The sequence below is a fragment of the Malaclemys terrapin genome, chromosome 1 (genome assembly GCF_027887155.1).
Source record: "Malaclemys terrapin pileata isolate rMalTer1 chromosome 1, rMalTer1.hap1, whole genome shotgun sequence".
NCBI lineage: Eukaryota > Metazoa > Chordata > Testudines > Emydidae > Malaclemys > Malaclemys terrapin.
In genome coordinates this window covers 147,983,162-148,009,235 of record NC_071505.1, presented here as the reverse complement: position 1 = coordinate 148,009,235, position 26,074 = coordinate 147,983,162, and the positions used below count along the sequence as shown (strand labels likewise).

General features: G+C 46.1%; 2 protein-coding genes across 3 annotated transcripts in view; one reads left to right on the top strand and one right to left on the bottom strand.

The window, feature by feature from the left end:
• Positions 1-26,074, top strand: part of LOC128844939 (uncharacterized) — a 102,869-nt gene that overhangs the window by 73,886 nt on the left and 2,909 nt on the right. The window lies entirely within an intron of this gene.
• Positions 20,966-26,074, bottom strand: part of FSTL1 (follistatin like 1) — a 78,469-nt gene continuing 73,360 nt past the window's right edge. Inside the window, exons 10-11 of the mRNA XM_054043095.1 lie at positions 24,976-25,073; positions 20,966-24,641 (exon numbers count right to left, since the gene is read on the bottom strand). Of these exons, the coding sequence (XP_053899070.1) occupies positions 24,597-24,641; positions 24,976-25,073 (143 nt within the window). The 3' untranslated portion in view covers positions 20,966-24,596. The remainder of the gene's footprint in view (positions 24,642-24,975; positions 25,074-26,074) is intronic.

Here is a 26,074-nt window from a genome sequence, read left to right as displayed (position 1 = left end):
CAGGGCAGTAGAGTTCAAAGTGATGACCAGAGTGGCTAGAACAGGCATTGTGGGACACTTCATGAGGCCGATCAGAGCGCATTAACAGACCAGGGTGTCCACACTGGCGCCACGGCGCTCCAGCCAGGGCGCAGCAAGCGTACTGCTTCTTGTCGAGGTGGATTACCAGGAGCGCTCCAGCCGCGGCGTCCGGGCGCTCTACGTGGCTTGCCAGTGTGGACATGTCGTGAGTTAGGGTGCCCGGGGCTTCTTTAATGCGCTCTAACTCGCAAGTGTAGCCATGCCCTCAGTCATTTATGGGCATGACTTTTTACCAGAATAGTTATCCCAGTACACCCTGTGGTGTGGATGCAGTTATACCAGAATAAAAGTGCTTATACTGCGATAGCATATTCTCGTTCCATTATAACTGTGTCCACATTATGGGAGTTGTAGTTAAAGTGGTGCAAATTTTGTGTGTAGACAAAGCCTGTCAGATAATTAATGGGCAGAGTAAGTGCTTTTTTAGCACAATGCCCAACTAATCTGTGGAACTTGTTGCCATGGGATGTGAAGGCTAAAAGTATAACTGGGTTCAAAAAAGAACTGGATAAGTTCATGGAGGACTGGTCCGTCTATGGCTATTAGCCAAGATGGTCATCGATTCACCCTATGCTTGGGATAACCCTAAACCTCTGACTACAAGAAGACGGGTGGATCACTCCATAATTGCCCTGCTCTGTTCATTCCCCTGCAGCTCTGGTAGAGGCCACTATCAGAGACAGGCTGCTGGGCAAAATGGACCATGGTCTGACCCAGTATGACAGCTCTTATGATCTGATTTCTGTTCCTGGCTCTGACACTGACTTAGGCCTGGTCTACACTACACAAGTTCTGTTAATACATCTATTCGGGCAGAGCCCCCAGTATAGATGCAGGCTTGGTCTACACTTAAAACTTATCCCAGCATAGCTCTGTTGGTAAGGGGTATGAGAAAAATCACACACACATCGAGGCGACATGGTTATGCCACAAAACCCCAGTGTAGATACATACACTCATTCAGGGAGGTGGTATTCCTATGTCAGCAGAAAAACCCCTTCTGTCTGTGTATGCTGTGTCTGCACTAGGGGGCTCTGCTGGCTTAAGTGCTGTGGGTAAACATAGATGTGGCATACACTGAAAGAAGGAGGAGTTCTGCCAGTAGCATAGTACCACTTCCCTGAATGGCATTAACTATTGTAGAAGCAGAAAAAAGAACTGACAGAAGGGAACTGTAATGCATGACGTTTGTTAGCAAAAGTCAGGCTAACTGTAACCCTGATAACGCGAAGTTTGTAGAAGCGAGAATTGTGTGAAGCGAGTGAAAAAGAGCTGTGTAAAAAGTTATGATGACCTCAGCATAAATAAAGTGTAAAAGACCTTAAGTAAATAAAGTATAGAAAATAATTGTATGTTAGCAAGAGTCAAAACAACTAAAAAAATAAGATATCAAGATGGCCTATGTATAAACAAAAATGCTGCTGTCCCTCATTATTTTTGTAATGAAAAGTATAAATGCTTGCTGTAATTAGTTACCAAAGAGAAAGACCTGTTTGCTCTCCCTCTGCACATGTGAGAGTTAATAAAGCTCTGACTTGCTGTACCTAAACAAATAGTGAGAACTCAGTTTTTCTCCGACAATTTGGGGGCTCGTCCGGGATGGCAACGCCCGCAGAGGCACCGGCAGCTGCTACGGATCGTTCCCCTTTGAACCCCATGGCGCCACAATAGAGGTAGGAGACCTTTTGAAATCTCTATTGGGGTGTCGGAGGAGGACTGTCCGTGGGGCCGTCTGCCCCTGTTGGGCTCACGCCATCCGAACTTATTGACTGTGCAGCAAGGTCAGATGCTGAGCGGCGTAATAGGGGAATTGTTTGCCGCCCCCTGTATGCATATGCTAGGTGCATAAGGTTTGCACCTGTGTTGAGGGGTTGTTACCGCCTCAAGAGGGGTTTTTACCGCCTCAAGTGATGCATCGAGGTACTTAGGAATAGTACCTGGAGGTACTCAGGAGTAGTACCTGGTATAAGGCCTTGGTGTGTGTGTGGTCTGTGTGTGTGTGTGTACACAGTGTGAATTGAGTGTTACCGGAAGACGCCCAGAGTACTCTGCGAAGTCTTTTAGCTCGTGACCAGAACTACTCTAACGCAAGCCCGGTAACTAGAGGATCTTTTAGGAGATCCGACCCATGTAGGTTGACTCGGCCTGGCATCGTCCGGCGAGGAGGCTACCTGGGTCTAGGAGTGTGTGCACCCATCTTCCCTCCCCTTTTCCTCTCCGTGTGAGCCACTGACAGTCTGATCATCTCACTGGATGCAACAGAGTAAGCGGCGCCGTCTCTCTGAGACTAGCCGACGCTCTTTGCTGAAGGGAGGTGTAGGAGGGTCGTGGCCATCCTCGTTAGTCTCTCCTGTGTGAATACCCTGTAGGGAGAGATCCTTAGTTTATGTGCCGCTAGCGCGGACAGGGCATCCTCCTCCCTGTGTGTGTGATTGGAAAATGGGTGGGGGACAGTCTAAGGATTCCCTCTCACCCACTAAGGGTACCCCAGCTTATTTCATGTACGTACATTATGGTACTAAAACCTGCAGGTATTTAAAGAATTAAAATCATTACACGCGTGAAAAATTCATCTAAACAATGCCCACTAGAAGGTACCTTCAATCTAAATAAAATCATACATCTCAAAGGAGCTTTTAATCACAAAAAAGCCTCTGACACAAATGGGAGCAATTTGTCTATTAAAGAAAGGAACGAGTTAATTTGAAATTCAGCTTAGTCCAAAAATAAAGAAAAAGTTAATCTGCGTTCAAAGTCAAAAATCAATGCAAACCAAGCTAAGTATAAAAAAAAACTGCTTTCGGCCCCAGCTGACTGTGAAAAAATATAGACATAGTCAAACCAAAGGCAATACAAGTTAAAGTGCTGAAATTACATTTGCAAAGCTTAACTGTCCAGTGAGATCCAACAGTCTGCCTTTGCGACCCTGGAGCTGGCGTAGTTTGGGGAAGCTGAAGAAGCCACAAGTAGCCGGCCTGGACTGGAATCACTGAAAAGACGCCCCAGGAGACCTCAGGGTGTAAAAGAACTGCCCTCCCAAGAAAGAAAGCAAGTTGAAGATTGCACAGCACCTTCTCTGAACGTTATACACAAACGTGGCCAGTCTGGACGTACGTGTGTGAGTATGAAAGTGTGTCTACTCTCAGCCGCAATAAGTCTAAAAACCGGAGAAGGATTTAGCATTCCTCTTTCCACCCCGGCTGACCAAAAAGGGTGTCAGGTGGATCTACCCCAGTCGTAGCAAGACTGGGCAACAGAGAAGTTAGAGAAAAGGGAAGAGTTGTGTACTTAATAACTAGAATTGAGCAATTAAAAGCATAAATCATGAACCAGGCAGCAACTCAAACCTACGCCCAGGGCAAGTTGCAAGCCTTGAGACAAAACTTCCAGGCAAAAAAAGAAGCACTGGCTAAGCAAGTACCAGTCCTTCAGAGACTTGTCAAAATTTAACCATTTGTGTTTGCATATGCTGTAAGAGCAGTGTGTTTGCCACAAAAAAAAATTGAATAGTTAAATGCCAATGGGCAATGCGTTTTGCCCAAGTGGCAAGCCTCACAAGAAAAGACTTAAGTAGCCTTGTAAGTAAAAAAATAAAAAAAAAAGACCAAAAAGAGTGGGGGCTAGTTAAAAAGCCCACCCTCCTATCTAAATTGGTAGTAAAAAAGCTGGTGCCCATGAAAAAAATGGTTCAGCAAAAAAAGCAGAATCGGGCCCAAGCAGGCAAGCAATAAATAAAAAAATTAAAAAACAAGTTAAAAACTTTAAAAGCATAGTAAAAAAAAAAAAGTAAGTAATTATAAGCATGGGAATTTCAAATCCCCAAAATAATAATTGAAATAGTAAAATATGTGTAAGACAGAGTCTTTGTACCAAAGTGCAAGGCTCTCCTTTCTTCTGCAAAATAAAGCAACTCTTCCTTATCCCTGTCTGGCTGTTATTGGCTCTCAGCTAAGTAGACCCAATATTTTGGTGACAGTTAATGGCGACTCCAGTTAATGAATTTCTGTCTTATACATTTAGGTGTTAAGTGTGTGGATGGAACTGAGCCTCTCATTCGTAATTCCTCAGAGTGGAAGCCATCGCGTGCAATGAAGCTCTAAGGTTGAATTGGGATCCTTCTGTCCCGTCCCCTGTAGCGGTCAGTATTAGTAAAAATTCCTGTAATAAAATCCTATTAGGCCATAATTCCCTCTGTTCTCTGTGTAATTCTCTGTTAAAGTGTCAGCAGGCAAATGAGTAGGTCTCTGGTAAAACTCTCTAAGGATAGCCCTTTAAATTATATGTTAAATAAATGGCCTTTACCCAGTGTTCAAAAAAAAATAAAAATTTGAATTTGTTTTTGAGTAACAAAATAGCAAATAAAAAATCTAGTAAAAAAAAAGAAAAAGACAGTGCCCCTGGCTCTGTGTAGTCGAACTGTCACTTTACTAAAAGTGCATGAAAATTTTGTAAGCACAAAAAAAACAGTTACACCTTGTGTAAAAATTAATGTGGCTAGTGTTGTAAAAATTAAATTGTAAATAAAATGTGCATTTTCCCCAAAACATGTGCAGTGTATATTGTAGCAAAAGTAAAAAAAATGCAAACCTACCAATATAGGTTGTGTTGTCTCTTTCAGATCACTGAGTGTTTAAAAGCAAAAGTTAAAAGTAAAAAGCAATCAAAAGTCTAAAAAAGTTAATTGTGACTTTTTACATAAAAATTTTTAAGCTGTAAATAGCTTTAAATCTAAAAGCAAGCCAAAAAGCATCTGTATTAATGCAATTTTCTAACTAATAAAGTAAAAGCCACTGAAACCTAAGCTGCCTATAAAACAAATACAAAAAAATATAGAGTAATTCCTCTGTTTTGTCTAAAATCAACAAAAGTATGTGTGTATATAAAAAAAATATTTTAAGCAATAACTGACTACCCAAAAGGGGTAGACCTCTGTTCTTTTGTCTTTCAGATCATCAGAGAAAACGGATGCCAGCTGAACAGCATTCAATGTACCATGCATTTACTGGTACATTGAAATTATTTTTGTGTTCTTTGTCCTGTCTTGTAGTGTTTGTCTTGTGGCCAAAATTGTTGAGTTTAATATTTTCATAAAACAGTCTAGTTCAAAATTAAATAAAAAAGTTAAATCAAAAAAAGCAAATACTTGTTTTATTCAACTTAAAATACAAAAAGTGTTTAAATAAATCAAAAAAATGTAATATACTAAAGTGTAATACAGTTGCTTAAGTAAAAAAAAAAAAACTTCATTGGCCAGATTTTTTTTTAATTAAAAAAAATTGTTGTTAAAAGTTGCATACCAACAGTCTTTGAAAGCAAAGACATAAAAAGTTAACCCACTCCCCATATTGCCCATGGGATCCTTCTGGCTACCTCAAATTTCTAGCCAGAAGGCTAAAAAGAAAAGAAAGCTATTAGACACCTAAAGTTGTACTGAGTAGACTCCTCAAAAGTGGGTGTGCTTGTCCTGGTTTGTTAGTCCAAAGCTCTGTAATAAAGTTATTTTACTAAAAAAGTGTACATAGCATACATTAAATAATAAAACTAATGTACTGTATAATGGCAATGTGTATGTGTTCATTGTTAAAAAAAAGTGTATAAGTAAAAAGTAAAAGTTTCCTTTGTAAGTTAAAAAAAGCCAAAAAAAAAAAAAAAACAAAAAAACAAAATAAGTTAACTAAAAAAAAATAGCTAGCAAGCTCAGTCCAAAAATAAGATGCTGGCACCATCCAAGAACACTGCCCACAGCTAAAACTTGGCTAATAGCCAAGAAAAAAAAGGCCTGAATGTGCCCAAGCAACTATAAAATCTAAAAAACACTGCCAAGCATTAATAAAATGTGTTAGGTTTCTTTTCTCACAGATAAAAGAAGTGCTACCCAAAGACCCTAGCAGCCCTGCCATTCATTGAAACAAAAAGACTGAGTCTACGTAAAGTCTATCAACAAAAGACTGCTTTGGCTCCACACTGGAAAGGCCCTTTCCAAGTCCTGTTAACCACCACCACCACTGTGAAGTGCCAAGAACTACCTGCCTAGACCCATGCTTCTCACTGTAAAAAGACCCCTCCACCTCAAGAGGACTCTCCGACTGATAATAAACCTATTTCTCCTTCTAGCTCTGCTGTGTCTTCTGGACAGCAAAAAAAAAAAAAAAAAAAAAAAAAAAAAGACAAAGTGAAGTGCTAGTAACCTCTCCCTTGTCCACTGACAGACCTACTGTGCCTCTGGATTTTTCTAAAAAAAGCAAAACCATTACAAGGTGATGTGCTAGTAACCTCTCCCCTGTATGATGCTAAACCACACTGTTTCAAAAAAAAAAAAAAAGGAACACTTGCTTCATTGAAACCACAAAGTCCAAAGATTCCTGACTACAAAAAACATTAAAAACTGACCCTAGTAAAAAAACAAAAAATTATACACTGGCAAAAAAAAACTTGTGGGACCCATGCTTGAAAATGTAGTATAGTACTACACCAAAAAAAATGTATTAGAATATCAATAAACTGTAATTAACACTACACTAAAGACTGTTAAATTTTCATTACCCTTATCCAGTTTCCAAATTACCTCTACATACCCAAATTGCTCACAGGGGGCTGCCATTAAATTAGCACAACAGAGGGCTTAAGTTATTTCCTCTAAAAAAAAAAAAAACTTGACCAAATCCCTTTGGGATGGGGCCAATAATGCAGCAGCAGTTTAAAATATTTTTAAGAACCAAGAACATAATAAAAAATTGAGGCAACTAAAAAAGGCCATTGGCCTTGTTTCTGAAGCACAACTAACCCAAGTACAAGCTAAAGTTGGTGTGTTACATGTTATTTCCGCCCTTAGTTCAATGACCCAAAAGTTGCTAACAAAAATGGTATTGAATATCACTGAGGCTAAAAAGGCATTGCAGTGAGATCTAGCATGCTCAGAAATTCAGAATTTCCTGAATGACCAGCTAATGGCCATTCGGAATGATCTAGAGCACCAGGCTTGGCCCACTGCCCTTACAAACACGTTAAAAGTACCATCTAATCTGTGGCCATAAAAACATACTTAGAAACTTTCTAAGTGAAAGTGTGGACGTTCTCAGTGCTCCTTCCAAGCATATAGACCGGTTCAGGGGGTGTGGGCTCCCACATACCGAATCCTGCCAGGTCCATGAAGAGGATGCATGTGGAATTGAGTAATTCACCGAGACATCTGGGAAATTAGACCTCCTAGTATGCCCAATCGATTTTTAGTCAGTGCTCCTGGAATTACATCTGACATTTGGGTGGGGTTAAAAAAACAATAGACATTTTAGCCGTTACAACCCCCACAGCTTCAGTGTATCCGTAAACTGAAGCCAAAAAAAGTTGTTACTCTTCATGACTACATTTGCTAAAAAAGTAAAAGACAAAAAACTACCCTAACAAGACACTTATTTTTTTAAGCTAATAATAGCTGTGTGTATGTTAAAGCCACTACATTGCAAGACATACATTTTAATCTCACTACCACTGCAAGCAATCATATCATTTATTGGCCTGCAAATAGAGTTTTTCAAGTAGCCCTTAAGTTCCAAATACCCTTTAATTGGACTAGCTTACTATCTAATAGATTTCAAAATTTGCTTTCATTGTTACCTAAGATTCAGAAAATCTCTGAGGTACAAGGGCAAATTCACATGCTTCAAAATGTATATCAAGTAAAAAAGTATGCCTTTCACACTGCTTATAAAGTAGCTACCTTATGTACTAAATATAATATATTGTGCTTTATAACAAAGGCTGTACAACAACCCCATTATAGTATTGCTATGGGAATGTTATTGCTTGTATTGTTATTAGTTAGTTTAAAATTATGTTATTGTTGTTGTAAAAAACGTAATAATAGTAATACCTTTCATGTTCATGCTAATCATGCATTGTCATTGCATCCAATCAAAACCCCTAAAGTTAAAGCATCTGATTTAGAATCAGAAGTCCAAGACTTAATGCAAATAGAAATTTAAGAATGTTTGTTGTACTAGAAGTACAAAAGGGGGGGTTGTAGAAGCAGAAAAAAGAACTGACAGAAGGGAACTGTAATGCATGACGTTTGTTAGCAAAAGTCAGGCTAACTGTAACCCTGATAACGCGAAGTTTGTAGAAGCGAGAATTGTGTGAAGCGAGTGAAAAAGAGCTGTGTAAAAAGTTATGATGACCTCAGCATAAATAAAGTGTAAAAGACCTTAAGTAAATAAAGTATAGAAAATAATTGTATGTTAGCAAGAGTCAAAACAACTAAAAAAATAAGATATCAAGATGGCCTATGTATAAACAAAAATGCTGCTGTCCCTCATTATTTTTGTAATGAAAAGTATAAATGCTTGCTGTAATTAGTTACCAAAGAGAAAGACCTGTTTGCTCTCCCTCTGCACATGTGAAAGTTAATAAAGCTCTGACTTGCTGTACCTAAACAAATAGTGAGAACTCAGTTTTTCTCCGACACTATGCTGCCAGAAGTTATCTTCTGTGGGCACAGCTACGTGTATACCAAGGATTTTGTCAGCATAGCTATGTAGGCTTGTGGTTGTTTTTTTCACATCCCTGACCAACTTTGCTATGCTGATAAAAAATTTGTATATAGACCTGGCCTGAGGCTCCAATCCTGCAAACACTTAGCCCTGATCTACACTTAAAATTTAGCTTGACCAAGCTATGTCTCTCAGGTGTGAAAACTTCACACCCTCTGAGCACCACAACGAAGCTGACCTAACCCCAGTGTAGATGCAGCTAGGTCAACAGAAGAATCGGTCCATCGACCTAGCTACTGCCGCTCAGGGACGTGGATTAACTGCAGTGACCGAAACCCTGTAGGAAGCATCTACACACCATGGTGCTACAGTGGCACAGTTGCAGCGCCGTAGTTGTGTCACTGTAGCACCTGTAGGGTAGAAATGGGCTTAATTAAATGGGCCTCTCAGTAAAGTAGGGTGACCAGATGTCTGGATTTTGGACAGTCCCAATATTCGGGAGTTTATCTTATATAGGCGCCAATTACCCCCCACCCCCATCCCAATTTTTCACATTTGTTACCTGGTCACATTACAGTAAAGTTATGAGTGTTTGCAGGCTTGGGGCCCTGGACAAGTCACTTCACTTCTTTGTGATTTTGTTTTCCCCACCCGTAAAAGAAAGAAACAAATAATTAATTACCTACCTCACTCTGCAGTTGGGAGGCTTAATAAATCATAGAATCATAGAATCATAGAATATCAGAGTTGGAAGGGACCTCAAGAGGTCATCTAGTCCAACCCCCTGCTCAAAGCAGGACCAATTCCCAGCTAAATCATCCCAGCCAGGGCTTTGTCAAGCCGGGCCTTAAAAACCTCCAAGGAAGGAGACTCCACCACCTCCCTAGGTAACGCATTCCAGTTTTTCACCACCCTCCTAGTGAAATAGTTTTTCCTGATATCCAACCTGGACCTCCCCCACTGCAACTTGAGACCATTGCTCCTTGTTCTGTCATCTGCCACCACTGAGAACAGCCGAGCTCCATCCTCTTTGGAACCCCCCTTCAGGTAGTTGAAGGCTGCTATCAAATCCCCCCTCATTCTTCTCTTCTGGAGACTAAACAATCCCAGTTCCCTCAGCCTCTCCTCATAAGTCATGTGCTCCAGACCCCTAATCATTTTTGTTGCCCTCCGCTGGACTCTTTCCAATTTTTCCACATCCTTCTTGTAGTGTGGGGCCCAAAACTGGACACAGTATTCCAGATGAGGCCTCACCAATGTCGAATAAAGGGGAACGATCACGTTCCTCGATCTGCTGGCAATGCCCCTACTTATGCCGTTAGCCTTCTTGGCAACAAGAGCACACTGTTGACTCATATCCAGCTTCTCGTCCACTGTGACCCCTAGGTCCTTTTCTGCAGAACTGCTACCTAGCCATTCGGTCCCTAGTCTGTAGCTGATTTGGCCTTCCTGATTTCACTCCTGCACGCCTGAGCAATATTTTTATACTTCTCCCTGGTCATTTGTCCAATCTTCCACTTCTTATAAGCTTCTTTTTTGCGTTTAAGATCAGCAAGGATTTCACTGTTTAGCCAAGCTGGTCGCCTGCCATATTTACTATTCTTTCTACACATCGGGATGGTTTGTTCCTGCAACCTCAATAAGGATTCTTTAAAATACAGCCAGCTCTCCTGAACCCCTTTGCCCTTCATGTTATTCTCCCAGGGGATCCTGCCCATCTGTTCCCTGAGGGAGTCAAAGTCTGCTTTTCTGAAGTCCAGGGTCCGTATTCTGCTGCTCTCCTTTCTTCCTTGTGTCAGGATCTTGAACTCGACCATCTCATGGTCACTGCCTCCCAGGTTCCCATCCACTTTTGCTTCCCCTACTAGTTCTTCCCTGTTTGTGAGCAGCAGGTCAAGAAAAGCTTTGCCCCTAGTTGGTTCCTCCAGCACTTGCACCAGGAAATTGTCCCCTACACTTTCCAAAAATTTCCTGGATTGCCTGTGCACCGCTGTATTGCTCTCCCAGCAGATATCAGGGTGATTAAAGTCTCCCATGAGAACCAGGGTCTGCAATCTAGCAACTTCTGCTAGTTGCCAGAAGAAAGCCTCGTCCACCTCATCCCCCTGGTCTGGTGGTCTATAGCAGACTCCAACCACGACATCACCCTTGTTGCTCACACTTCTCAACTTTATCCAGAGACTCTCAGGTTTTTCTGCAGTTTCATACCGGAACTCTGAGCAGTCATACTCCTCTCTTACATACAATGCAACTCCCCCACCTTTTCTGCCCTGCCTGTCCTTCCTGAACAGTTTATATCCATCCATGACAGTACTCCAGTCATGTGAGTTATCCCACCAAGTCTCTGTTATTTCAATTACATCATAGTTCCCTGACTGTGCCAGGACTTCCAGTTCTCCCTGCTTGTTTCCCAGGCTTCTTGCATTTGTGTATAGGCACTTAAGATAACTCAACGATCGTCCCTCTTTCTCAGCATGAGACAGGAGTCCTCCCCTCTTGCGCTCTCCTGCTTGTGCTTCCTCCCAGGATCCCATTTCCCCACTTACCTCAGGGCTTTGGTACCCCTCAGCAAAAGGAATTCAGGCTCTTCCATGACTTGGAGATCCTTGTGAACCTGGGCACTGTTCCTCAGTATGAAGTACATTGATCCGTACCAGAGATGATACAGATGGACACACTGTACACTCTATGTGGCCATGAGCTGAGAAAGGTGGTACCGTAGCAGGGGGCCAGGACAATTTCTTCAAAGAGCCCTTGTGTTTGGAGGGCTACAATCTGGGTATTAACTGATGGTGCCAGACACGGCTGGTTGCAGAGAATGTATGCAGGGTGCTTTGAAGTCCTCAGCTGAAAGGTGCTATAGAAATATTAAGTATTGTAGCTGTAATGTGTAGTGACAGCTGCAGTGAGGGTTGTTGCATTCTAACACCCTATATTTGGTTGTACAGAACTTCCCAAAAGTCTGAGGTAGCAGGTTGAAATTTTCTAAGCCTGCTCAAAGGGAACTTTTTTTCCCTGTAAAATTTGAGGTAAAATGGTTCATCCATTTAAGACAAGAAAGAGTGGAGGAAAAAAATATTAGGAGCAGAACGGTGACATTTGCCTGGGATAACAGCCCTCATTACGGGGAAACCCCCTTTGAGCATCTGGTGAAAAAAATCCCACATTCTGCATGCAGCTTCCAAATAGATCCATTTTTAGCACTTTTACCAGTGTGTGGAGAAAAGATAGCTGCACTACACTATGCCCATGTGCACTGTCTCTTTCACTGGCAGTAGATGCCCAGGAACTTTGTAGGGGATCAGGTACAAAGTATCTCCTCTTCTGCAGAGCTCAGGAATTTTGCAGAAAAGCAAAAAGAATCCCTTTTCCTGTGGACCCCAGAAAGCACACAGGATGGAGTATTCTCTGTAGCTGCTGAACTCCATACAAAAGGGGAATCTCAATGGGAGCTGGAGGTTGGAAGGTGAAAGGAGCCAATGATTGTGAGAAAGGCTGAGGGAAGGAGGAGGAACCAGTGGTGGAGGTATAAAAGGGGTAAAAGACACAAGGGGTACTTGTCTCACTGAGTGCACACCTTATGCAGGACAGAGTATTCTAATGCCATCTAGCCAAATTGTTTCAGGTAATGGAATTTCTTTTTTTCCTTAAAATCCTAGGAAATTCCACTGGGAAAAACAAAACGGTTACTTACCTTCTTGTAACTGTTGTTCTTCGAGATGTGTTGTTCATGTCCATTACAATAGTGCATGCTAGCCAGAAGATTTTTCCCTTAGCAGCATCCGTAGGGTCGGCCTGGGTGCCCCCTGGAGTCGCGCCTTCATGGCACCCAATATAGGGCTCTGCCGACCTGCCACCCCCTCAGTTCCTTCTTGCCGGCTGCTCCGACAGAGGGGAAGGAGGGTGGGTATTGGAATGGACATGAACAACACATCTCAAAGAACAACAGTTACGAGAAGGTGAGTAACCATTTTTTCTTCTTCAAGTGCTTGTTCGTGTCCATTCCAATCAGGTGACTCACAAGCCTAAGTTCAGGAGGTGGGGTCGGAGTCATCCACAGATTGGAGCACGGCTCGTCCGAAGGCCGCATCGTCTCTGGCCTGCTGAGTGATTGCATACTATGTGGTAAAAGTGTGTATAGAGGACCACGTTGCTGCCCTGCAGATTTCCTGTGTGCGGGCCTGCGCCAGGAATGCTGCTGAAGAGGCCTGAGCCCTGGTGGAGTGTGCGGTGATCGGCAGAGCTGACACCTTCGCCAAGTTGTAGCACTCCCGAATGCATGACGTGATCCACGACGAGATACGTTGCAATGAGACAAAGAGGCCTTTCGTTCTATCGCCCACGTCCCCCAATAACTGGATGGACTTTCGGAACGGCTTCATTCTCTCGATAGAAGGCTAGCGCCCTGCAGACATCCAATGAGTGAAGCCTCTGCTCCCTGCCGCTGGAATGCGGCTTAGGGTAGAATACTGGGAGGAAGATGTCCTGGTTGATGTGAAACTGGGAGACAACCTTTGGGAGAAAGGCCGGGTGAGGTCTGAGCTGAACCTTGTCCTTATGGAATACAGTGTAAGGGGGCTCTGATGTAAGGGCCCTGAGCTCCAGCATTCTCCTAGCTGAGGTTATCGCCACCTTGTATGAGAGATAAAGCAGGGAGCACGTCGTCAGTGGTTCAAATGGTGGTCCTGTAAGTCTGGAAAGGACTAGATTGAGGTCCCAAGCCAGGATAGGCTGTCGTACTTGTGGGTATAGTCTGTCAAGACCTTTAAGGAAATGGCTGACCATTGGATTCACAAAGACTGAGTAGCCATCTGCACCTGGATGGAAGGCAGAGATGGCTGCCAAGTGAACCCTTATTGATGACATGGACAATGCCTGTTGCTTAAGATGGAGGAGGTAGTCCAGTATAAATGGCACCAAGGCGAGTGTCAGAGACTGACAGTGCTGCTCTGACCAGACGGAGAACCTCTTTCACTTGGCAAGGTACGTCGCCCTTGTGGAGGGCTTTCTACTGCCAAGGAGAACTTGTCTGACTTGATCAGAGCAGGACAGCTCCACTGCGTTCAGCCAGGTGGAGCAACTTGAGGTTCGGATGTGGGAGGCGGCTGTGATCCTGCTTGATTATGTCTGGGACAAGTGGTAGGGTGACTGGAGTTGCCATGGACATTTCAAGGAGCGATGTGAACCAGTGCTGGCATGGTCAGGCTGGAGCTATAAATATCACTAGGGCTCGGTCCCTGCAGATCTTGAGGAGTACTTTGTGAACGAGAGGAACCAGCGGGAACGCATATAGGAGGCAGCCTCCCCATGGAAGTAGGAATGCATCTGCGATGGAGCCTGGGCTGTGACTCAAGAAGGAACAGAATAGCTGACACTTCCTGTTGTGTCGTGTGGCGAACAGGTCGATTGAGCTCACTATGTCTGGCCGGAGGGACCACTCATGGCCGTGAAAAGACCTGCTGAGATGGTCCGCCAGCTTGTTCTGTATCCCAGGGAGATATGATGCTTGCAGGTGTATTGAGTGCTCTACACAGAAGTCCCACAGCATGAGGGCTTCCTGGCACAGGGGAGAGGAGCATGCACCTGTCCCCCCTCCCCCACTCCGTTTGTTGATATAAAACATTGCCGTGGTGTTGTCCGTGAGGACTGATACACATCTGCCTGATATGTGGGCTCTGAAAACCTGGCACGGCAGGCGCACCGCTCTCAGTTCTCTGACATGATATGCTGAGTGAGGTCCACTTGAGACCAGAGACCTTGTGTTTTGAGGTTCCCAAATGTGCCCCCCATCCCAGATCTTACGCAGCTGTCACTAATGAGAGGGATGGCTGGGGGCTGGTGAAGGGGACCTCTGCACATACTACCTGTGGGTCGAGCCACCACAGGAGGGAGTCTAGTATCGGGCGAGGCAGGGTTATGATGCTGTTCAAAGTGTCCCGAACTGGTCGATATACTGACGCTAGCCATGACTGAGGTGGACGAAGCCTGAGTCTGGCATGCTGTACTATGTAGGTACAAGCAGCCATGTGCTCTAGGAGCTTCAGGCAATTCCTTGCTGTAGTGGTGGGGCACTGCCTGAGGTCCCGTATGATGTCACCCAGTGATTGAAACCTGGCTTCCAGGAGGTATGCCCTGGCTTGAGTCGAGTCTAGCACTGCCCCTATAAACTCTATCCTCTGCAGAGAGGACAGTGTCGATTTGGCCTTGTTTATAAGGAGACCCAGTTCATCAAACGTCCTTCTTATGAAGCCGACCTGCGCCTCCACTTCAGATCTGGAGAGGCCTTTGATTAGCCAGTCGTTGAGGTACAGGAACACCTGTACCTGCACCTGCTGCTTGTGCAGGAATGCTGCCACGACTGCCATGCACTCGGTGAACACCCGAGGTGCCGCTGACAGGCCAAAAGGGGATACAATAAACTGATAGTGGCTGTTGATCACCATAATCCTGAGGTATTATCTGTGAGGTGGAATTATCGCTATGTGGAAGTACGCATCCTTCAAGTTGAGGGCAGCATACCAGTCGCCTGGATCCAATGAGGGGATAATGGAGGCCAAAGAGACCATGCGGAACCTGAGTTTTTTTACTAACTTGTTGAGTTCCCACAGGTCCAGGATAGGCTTGAGGTCACCCTTGGCTTTCGGTATTAGGAAATACCGGGAGTAGAAGCCCTTGCTCCTTTGCTCCTGAGGAACCTCTTCCACTGCCCCTACCGAGAGGTGCAAGTGCACTTCCCATATAAGAAGTTGCTTGTGAGAGGGGTCCCTGAAGAGGGACAGAGAAGGTAGGTGGAAGGGTGGGAGGGCACAGAATTGTATGGAATATCCCCTCTCTACCATGCGGAGCACGCAGCGGTCCGAGGTGATACAGGACCATGCACAGTAGAAAGGGGACAGTCGTGACGAAAAGGTAAGTAAGGTTGGATCCAGTTCCAGTACTGGTGCACTGTCCTGGACTGCACCTTCAAAAAGCTGGTCTGGGGCCAGGCGGTGGCTTGGGCTGGCCCGAGCCCTGGCCTGAGGAGGGGTGCTGCCTCCTTCTACCGCTCCTATTCCTCCTACGAGGAGCATCCTGGCAGTTCTGAGGTTGGTAGAACCTAGAGGGAGGCTGTGGCCGGAAATGCCTACGTTGAGTGGCTGGTATATGGAGCCCCAAAGATCTGAGGGTGGCCCTTGAGTCTTTCAGACTATGGACTCTCTTATCTGTCTTATCAGAAAAGAGGGCCGAAACCTCAAAGCAGAGGTCCTGGATTGTTTTCTGGACCTCATCGGGCAGACCAGAGACCTGCAACCAGGAGCCCCTACTCATTACAACTCCCGTGGCCATTGTACATGAGGCTGCATCTGCTGCGTCCGGGATGCTTGGGAGACCAGCTTTCTCTCCTCCACCAATGTTGAGAACTCTGCACAAGAGTCCTGTGGCAGTAGCTCCGCAAACTTGGGCATTGCAGTGCAGGTGTTGTGTGTGTATCTGCTCACGATGGCCTGTTGGTTTGCAATGCAGAGCTGTAGTCCCCCCAGTGGAATAGACTTTCCTGCCAAAAAGGTCAAGTTTTTTTCCTCCCTATTCTTAGGGGAGGGGTCCTGGTAGCTCTGGCACTCTCGCTGATTGGTTGCATCAACCACTAGGAAGTCGGGGTGGGTGGGTTTATAAATGTTCATATCCCTCTCATTCCTCTTGGCTGTAGGGGCCAGAGATGTAGAGGTCTGCCATAGGGTTTCCGTTGTCTCTGTAATCATCCTTATTAAGGGCAAGGTGATATGAGAGGGACCGGAGGGTGCGAGGATGTTGATAGCTGGGTGGGATTCCTCCAGCACCTCCTCCGTCTCTATGCCCAGGTTCTGGGCAATGCGACGTAACAGAGGACCCTGTTATCCTCCAGAGCTTGGGCTGTCGACGTCCCCACCATAGCTTCATCTGGGGAGGATGAGGAGGAGAGGCCTGGCAGCGGGCCCTGCTCACTCCCTTCAGTGCCCTGTGGGTCTCACGGCACGCAGTATTGCTGAGCCCCTAGGTCTGAAGTGTGCAGTGCTGGGACTGCTGGGGGCAGAAATATCGGTGCCGAGGCAGGCGATGGTACAGTTGTTGATTTCGGTGGTGCTGATATCGTCAATGCTGGTGGCACCGAGGCTGCAGCTGTCAGCGGTGCCACTGATGGGAGGGTCGGTGCCAGAGCTGCAGGGGACAACAGCAGTGTTGGCAGCACCTCTGTAGGCAGTGCCGCTGCCGATGGTGCTGGCAGTGCCTGTGGGGGGACGAAGGGGGACGAAGGACACCAACGCCGACCTCGACCTTGGGCCCTGGATCTGTTCCTGGCTCTGATAATATGCACGGGGTGTCCAAAAGGGCCACTGCCTTGAAGGTTGCCACTGCGGAGGCCACGGTGCCAGGTAGGGCTGGTGGTCACAGTGGGATCTTGACCTCCTGCTCCTGGTCCTATCTGAGAGATAGGACTCCGCCGCCGCCTCCAAGGTCTCTGAGTAGGACCATGGAAGAGTGGTACTCTGTGCCGCCGGAGAGTGGTGCTGAGAGGTCGGGGACCGGTGCGGATCCCCCGCATGGGTGGGCCGGGCCAGGGAGAGGGGTGCCGGAGATGGGGATTGGCGCGCCATGATCGCTAGTTTGCCTCTTGATTGAAAGTGGGGTCGCGCGGTCACCGGTGACTTGTCTCTCTGCGGGGAGGACAGCACCATGAGGCGTATAAGGTCTGCGTCTAATGCCTCTGGCGTTGAGGGGAGCTGGAGGTGATCACCTTGGCGGTCCGGGGACCATTGAGGGTTCGGACTCAACTGTACCCCAGACAGGGCGGGAGAGACGAGGTGGCCTGGCTCGAGATGTGCTTCGATGTCGCAGGCCCCTCAGTCTTTAGAGGGGGAGAGCGACCCTTATCCGGCCTTTTCTTCTTCTCTGGCACTGGGGTCTGAGAACAGTGCCAGACAGAAGAGGGTTTCTTATGGGTGGAGCCGTCAGTCCTTAGGGTCCTTCCTCAGTACCGGCTCGTGCACCGTTGGTGCCGGAGCACTGCCGACCGAGGAGGAAGTGCTCAGTGTGTGTTCTGCTGACCCCAGGTCAGATTGCAATCGGAGTGTCTCTTCTATTACCGGATTTGAGTCTTTAAGGGTTCTAGGGCAAAATCCCTTGCAGATCCTGCACTTGTCCTTCTGGTGGCTCTCCTCCTCGAGGCACCATAGACAAGAATAGTGTGGGTCACTCTTTGGCATAAACTTGCCACAGTCCTCACAGAGTTTGAACCCTGGGGACCGAGGCATAACCACCCCAGAACCGGGGAAAACGTTGTTGGGGGAGAACCCCCAAGAAATCACAAAAACTACAACAACTAACTATGACTAATAACTAACAAACTATTTAAAACTATGAAAGACCGACGTGGACACTGCCAAAAGTGCTTGGAATGCAAGAGCGACAGTTGTTCCAGCTAGCCGTCACTGGCGGTAAGAAGGAACTGAGGGGGTGGCAGGTTGGCAGGGCCCTATATTGGGTGCCATGAAGGCGCGACTCCAGGGGGTGCCCTGGCCGACACTATGGACACTGCTAAGGGAAAAATCTTCCAGCTGGCGTGCATGCGGCGCGCACACACCTGATTGGAATGGACATGAACAAGCCCTCGAAGAAGAAATTATGTTAAGAGAATATTAATGTTGCACAATTAAGCATTCAAATGTCAGGAAATGCCAAAGTTAAGATTGTATATACAACCTTAACTCTGCCCCTTTGCTCAAATTGTACAGTCTTTAGATGATTACCTGCTATTTGTCATGTAAGCCCATATTATATCATTCACCTTTTTCTAGCTTGCAAAGTAAACCGCAAATGAGACAGGCACTCTGAGCATCTGTTCTTACGAGCTGTTGTATGTACAGGATAATACAGAGAAGCTGAAGCTGCTACATGTATGTATTTAAGATTGTAGAAAAAAATGTTACATTATCTAAGCACTAGAATGTGAGCATATAATTAAAGGCTATTTTGTAATAGCGTGCACAAAAGCTGGCAGAGTTAAGGTTAAGTATCAGAGGGGTAGCCGTGTTAGTCTGAATCTGTAAAAAGCAACAGAGGGTCCTATGGCACCTTTGAGACTAACAGAAATACTGGGAGCATAAGCTTTCGTGGGTAAGAACCTCACTTCTTGCATCTGAAGAAGTGAGGTTCTTACCCACGAAAGCTTATGCTCCCAGTACTTCTGTTAGTCTCAAAGGTGCCACAGGACCCTCTGTTGCTTTTTTAGAGTTAAGGTTGTTTGTTCAGCCTTAACGTTGGTATTTTTTAACTTTTGAGTGCTTAACTGTGTATCCTTAATAGTCTGTCAAACTGGGGGGGGGGGGAAGGTTATTAAATGGAATTATTATTAAAAATGATCCAAGCAGGATCCCAGGAATTACATACCTCAAGCCTCCCCTCCATATGAGGGGAACAGCTGTAAAGAGTAGTTAAACACTTTGGTAAGTATAGTTTGATAGAATCAAACCAGCCTGGCATCTGTGATTATTGCGCCCCTTGAGCCCATGGGTATTTTTGCATTTGTAAAATGTTAATAATATAGATAAAAGTGACCAACTAGACATAATTTACCTGAGTTTTCATGAAGCTTTTGATAAGGTCCCTCGTAAGTGGGTATTAAGGGACCTGCATAACTGCTGGGTAAGGAACAACTTCTGTAAATGACCAGTTGGTTAGGTGACAGTAAAGAAAGACATGAATTGAGTTGCTCCATGGAGTGGAAGGGGGTTGAATATGTGTTATCTATAGTACATTTTTTAATCATTTGGAGGGGGGGCTGGCCATTGAGCTGGTGATGTTTGTTACTCGCACAATGTAGCTTCACCTGGTAAAAACTATAGCGGATCATGTGACATTCCAGAGGGACTTAAACACACTGGGAGAGCTGGCAGGATGATGGTAAGTGACATCAACAGGGAAAAGTGAAGGTGAAGCACAGTGGCATAATAAGTCAAGGGATAGATTCACCTCATTTTATGACAGGACACGGGCCCTGGTGATAGAAACGCAGCGAGCAGGCACTGGCTGTGGCATAAAAGGGCAGTACAGACAAAAACGGGCACCGCTGGTCTGGAAGGAGGCGTGGCCTTGGCAGCTGGAGGAAATACAGAGTTCATGCACATTGAGACTTTTCCTACCAAGTACACAAACTGCCCCAGCTTGGCTGAGTTTTGGAGCAATAGCTTTGGGATGACGGGCTGGAAAGTGGCTTTGCCACATGATTTTCCATCCTGTGTTCCTGCTGTGGATTCTTTCTAATACTCCCTGCAGCTGACAACACTAAAAGGACGAGGCGCCGACTCCAAACCTGCCGTCGCAAGCAGCAGGCACCAACGATGCCTGTAGTTTCACAACAGTACCTCAATGCACAAGACACAGAATGGATGCAAACCCCTACAGGTCAGAGCCTGCTTTAGGAGCTATGAAGCCTGTGACTAGTGGGGACCCTGCTGTGCGGGACAGTTACAAGTGTTATATGGGGTGGTTGGGCCTGATATGTGCACTCTGCTAGCTATGCCTCATTGTAAAGATCCGTATCAGGTCCGGAAGAACTACTACGAAGTGGAGAAGGGGGGAGAGAATAATATGCATTCACTGATCCCGCCAACCCGCATGTAGGGTACTTTTCTCACCCCCCGCACAGAACGATGCAGTGACTTGCTCAAGGTCACGTAGCTGTGGTACGTGTGGTACCCACAAAGAGCTACTGAACGTTCAGTAGTGGCATGGAGTCTTTTGTACTGTCCTCCAAACACAACAGTGAATCGATGTCAGCGCCAGGATTAAAAATCATGCACCGTTTGGCCAGGTGTTCGTTCTGCCCGACCCATCCACCCACAGCGCACGGAGAAGGGAGGCCCTTGGATTATTACTAAATATGTATCTTGTGGTCACATCCTGGCTGGGCCCCATCATAGTTGGTACCGTACAGACACATTCTGGTGAGAAATTTGCTGGCCTCCTTTTTTGACTACATTGCATGAGTAACTGAACGAGCAGATTGGGAAGGGGGCATGGAGCAGGTTGGGAGGCAGCAACAGCAGCAGCGACTAATGACTAGAGCATGTGACTGGGACACAGGACTTCTAGGTTCTGTTCCCTTCTCTCTCCCTGACTCTGCATGACTATGGGCAAATCCCTTCCTCTTTCTATGCCTCAGCTTCCCCATTTATAACATGAGGATAATGATAGTGACCCACCTTGTAAAGTGCTTTGAGCCTTGTAGGAAAGCAGTTACGGTCTGTAAGCACAAATAATGAACACTCTTATTTTTATTGCTGAGAAAGTTAGAGCGATTGTGAGGACTGTAGAGGGAGCTCAGAAATCCTAAAGCTGATTCTACTTTGGTCTTATAAAAAAAATAAGGAACAAAGGAAACATTATGATTTTGTTTTGTTTATTTGGCAGTTATATCCAACTCCCTCCCCACAAAAAATACAAACCCAAGTAAAATAAGTTCACTAATGAAACCTACAGAATACTGATACATTTCACACACATACACAAGGGAAATAGAGAGAGAAGGGGTTAATTTGTGTTGGCTTTTGTAAAAAATGCCTTTCCTGCCCCTTGCAGACTCTACAGCGACTATCCCAGAGAACTTTTTTTGGAGCTCAGCATTTTCCTGACTCACTGGCCAGATCACACCCTAGGAGTTAGAGATAGAAAAGCCTGTTGTGTAATATGGTCTTCTACCACTCAGCCTGGGTAGGGCTGTTTCTTATATAACATACTGGGGCCACAGCCTTTGACTTGAGAGATGTTCATGCATCATTTGGGTACAATAGCCCTTGAAACTAGCGATGTTTTCAACACGTTACATCTTAAATGATATTTTTCTTCTTAGGGGAAAAGAAAGGAAATGAAAAGGTTCTGTAGGAGGCAGCCCTGTCTCTACAGAGGGCAATTAACTATGCCTCAGTTGTCCTGCTTTGATCTGTGTGGCAGTGAAATCTTACATACCCAGACTTTGCCTCACCAAGGGTCACTCTTGTGGCTTGTCAAGGGGCACCACATATTTTGCATAAACCGGAGCAGATTATGGCTACTGTTTCATTAGGGTCACGCTGTTGAGACTACAGATCACAGCATGCAATATTCCACGTTGACCTGAGCAGCCTAACTGCATTGCATGCTGGGACCTGTAGTCTCCACAGCCTACACACCTACAGTACATTGGAGGATTATCATAGGCCATGTTGCATAAAACTCTGAAAACTGCATAATGCCTTTATCCAGTTTGACGTCCCCCCCACTGCACATACTTGGCTCCTCAGCTGACCCTTCCTACTTTGAGATCTTACTGGTTGGAAAATAAGCTGTTCTTCCCACTGATGAAAATGTTTGCTTTTTAAGGCATATTGTTGCATTTTCCCTAAGGCACTTTAATGGGGCAAGTGGTCTCAGCTGGGGAAGGTGGCAGGAAAGGAGGTGGGAAGTATGAGCTACTTTCACTATTTCAGACTAAGGCAAAGAATTAATACAGTGTGCAAGTGACTCCAGACCCAATGTGCTCCATACATCCATTTGTAGAGTAGGTGGGAAGAATAGGGGGCATGTCCATCGGGCACTCCCATCTCACCAACCAATTCCTCTGATACCACTAATGAGGGAGAGGGAACAAAAATCATTTCACTCTGAATTCCCCAAGTAGCATTGTTTTCCTCCTCAAACTGGGTCCCCCTGAGTTCTAGGGACTAATTCACCTCTCACCTACTCCAGTGTAAACCTGGTGTAATGCCAATGACATTGCTCCTGATTTACACCAACATGAGCACAGAATCAGCTCACTGGCGTATTACTCCAAAGCCTCGAAGCACTGTGGGCAGATTCTGATCTCCCACTGGTGTAAATCTGGAGTAACTGCACTGAAGTCAATGGAGATACCTTAGAGTTACACAGGTGTAACTGAGATCAGAGTCTAGCCCTGTCTCTCTGAAATCCACAGTATGAAGAGACAGTGGCAACATCAAGACCAAGACAACAGTACAAGAGACTAGCTGATAACTGTACCAGAGTCCAAGCTTTCTTTTTTCCCTACACTAACTCGCTCTTCCCCTTCTCTGCCTGGAAAGCGCTTTGAATAAAGGGAAGGCTACAGCGCAGCCTTGCTAACCTTGCCTCAAGCAGAACTAACTCTAACTGAGGCCAATGGGAGGTTTGCTTGAGTAATCACTAGGGAGTGCAGGACATGAGGTGATCGTTCAGCTTATTCAAAGGGAGAAGGCTGAAGCCAGAATCATCTTGCCTCAGCCTAAGCAGAACGACTGGGAATGTGCATCAAGGCATGACTGGAACAGGGAAATGGGAATGTATGTGTGTGTATATGAAGTAAAGTTGAATATAACAGGAGAACCCATTGGGCTTGAGGGGATGGGGTAGCTGACAAAAGACCATTCCCTCAAAGAATATCACAGTTGTAAATAGGCCCAGTGCTCAGAGAAAAAAAAAGTGGCCAAAAGAAAATGATCCTGAAAGAGAAGCTACAACGGTCAGATATGGACTGATCTGAACACACAGGCGTGGCAGGCTGCCACATGGGGACGGGCGCAGGTCCCTGATCTTAACCCAATTCAGGTGGAACCTCAGAATACAGGCCAAAGACAATCTGGCTGATTTACCCTCAAATTGGACAGAGGGAGAGAGATGATCACTCACATCGCAGGCTGCAGCTGACAGATATACTGTATTAAAAGGGCTAGCTAGATAGCAAACTAAATATTGGCCAGTCCCTCTGTCCCTTGTTTAGTGTAGCCTGCACTTCCTTCCAGGCATTCAAGTGATTTAGGGAGACCTCGTGCAGTAAAACCTGGCAGCACAGGATGGGATAGTCTGCAAACTAGAGAGCCAGAGAAAGAACCACAGGGTCTGTCTGTGTCCAGTAGCCCCAATAAAGAATCCCCTTTATATTTACTATACTGAATCCTGTCTCTCTCCTCTGTGAGGGACACTGCAGCACTAAGCTGAGAAGTGCCCTGAAGCTTTGGGCTCAGAAGCTGTTGTGCTGATTGCATGTGCTGGATCCAGGCAAATGCAAACCGTGCACAGGAATTGCAGCACTTTCAATAGCAAAATATCTAAAGCTACTGCCTAAAAATACAAAAGCTCAGTGGCTACCCTAGAAAATAAAGTTGTAAAACAAAAAAGGATGCGAGTGTGATAAGAGAAAATATTGTAATGTAGCACCTTTGTGAGGGGACTGGAGAGATAGGGGGCTAGGAAGATGTCAAAGGGAATAGTGTGACTTTGGAGCCCGCCAGGCATTGTAGAAGTTGCTAGGGATTGGCTGGCTGCAGGCAGGGAGGAGCAGGCTGGGCAGCTCACTAGGAACTCCAGGAGTCAAGTAAAGTCAATTAACCCAAGGGGAGATGCCTGAGGTGAGGCCCATGGAAGCTGGAGGGGGAAGGACAGTGCCAGGTGGACAGGGAGGATCGGGAAAGGACAGAAGGAGGTTGGGGGAAGGCAGAAAGGCACAGGGAAGACAAGAAGATGGTGACCCGAGGCCACATCCCTGGCTGATTGTGCCCCACAGGATGTATGCTCAGCCACAGAACGTTCCCTTACAGAATGTTCCTGCTGCCAAGGCGGGTGCATGCTAAACCCTAGAAATTGGAAGATTCCCAGGAGGTTAACCTCCCCCCCTCAGCCCCCCCCAGCACTTACCTCCCCCTTCCCCAGATTTTCCTTTTGGCACAGAATTCCCTGCTCATTGCCTTAATGGACCCTTGCCCTGGACTGCAGAGAAGATGTCCTCTGTGAGGGGTATCCTGGAGGCTGCTGTAATTCCCTCCTGTTCTCACTAGTCTCCAGCAGTGACTCCCCCAACCAGGTGGACTGTGCTCCCCTCCTCTGCTTCCTTTTTTAATAACAAAACAAAAGCCTCATTGCTAAACAACGTAAATATCTGTGACTGGGCGACTGTAGCAAACACTTGTGCATATTGAGCTCAGCGCTGAAGGACAGGGCAGCGGATCTGGCCTGTCCCCTGGGCTCCTCCAGTGAGGAGGTCCCTTACATCTCTTTGGTGCTCATTCGCTTGGTCTTCTCAGCCGTCTCCTGCAGAGAGAGAGCATTAGATTGAGGCCCTGCGGTTCCACATTAGTGCTGGTGAGAGGTGCCAGCAGACTGAAGGCTTCTGTTTCTCTATAGGACAGTACAACACAGGCAGCGGCAGGCCCGGCATTCCACCCTCACCCCTCAAACTACCTCCATCGAATGTGCCTCACCCCTGCTGTGGAGAGATCATCCCAAAGGGAGACAGGGAGTTCCCCCTCCCACAAGCCAGTGCACTCCCCTTCTTTGCCAGGAAATATCTGAGATGCAGAGGAAGGAGGTCTCAAGCAAGGAGAAATTTCCACACAGATTCTGGACAAAGAGATTCCATCCTAACCTGATGCTTTTGCAGTTCTTGAACGTATCTGGCCAGCTCCTCCTCAGTCAGCTCCTCCTCGGGTTGCTGTCCCCCTACAGGCACCTTCTGATTCTTCCCTGCAAACACAAGTGAAGTTTAGAGCCATCTCAGGTGTTAGGACAGCTCTTAGACGGTGATACGGAGGTGGGAGGCCAGGAGAGAGCCAGGGTGGGTTCAGCCTGTGTCATGCCACAACAGATCTCAGGCTCACTGGGGCTTGCTTTGCCTGGAGAAATGAGAGCTGGTGAGTTCTGGCCCCTCCTTCTTTGCTGTCAGGAAAGCGGGAGGAGTCTGTCTCAGCCTGGGGTACATGAGGCGTGCATCCATGCAACTCCCCCAAGAGTAAAAGATAAATACATCAGAAATGAACTAGGTTCTGCCCTCCCTGCTTATTATTGAAAAAGAAAGCCAGTGGTTACTTGTGACACCTTCACTGGCTAAACAAATCTTGGGCAGATAGAAATACGCACGACGCACTCCATTTAATTGGCACATCTGCTTATTTAGGACCTCTCTCAGGGAACATACTGAAGCCCAAGGATATTTAATTCCACTTAATGGAGATGCCTTTTGCTCATTTATTGATATTCAGATCTGCCTGACTCTCATGCCACTTTGGTCTGCTTACTCCTCTGACAGCAGCCTTTGGTCCCGCCATAGCTATGACACAGGCAGAAAGGGCGAGAATTGTTAGCCCATTGCATGCTACTTGTTTTCTCCCTCCACTTCAACGACCCATGCTAGATGGCCATGCAGGGTGTCTTGCAGCCACCTCTGATGCTAGCACTGGGCAGGCAGCAGGTACAGTCTCTCTCCCAGCCACCCAACCCCGTGGGCCTGCCTAATAGCATAATGGGATCCACAACTCCCTAGGCAACAGCATCAGGATTAAAACAGCATGTTCTCTGAATCAGGAATTCCTGTTACTAGGGGCAAAAGGAAACTGTTCACTGGGGTGAATCAATTCAGAGGCCTCTACTGTGTATCACCAAATGAATTTTTGAAGTAATTCTGTTAACACTTGTCACTGTTTTACTATCTCCACATCTGTTCACGGTGCTGGCGTCTCTCTCAGTGG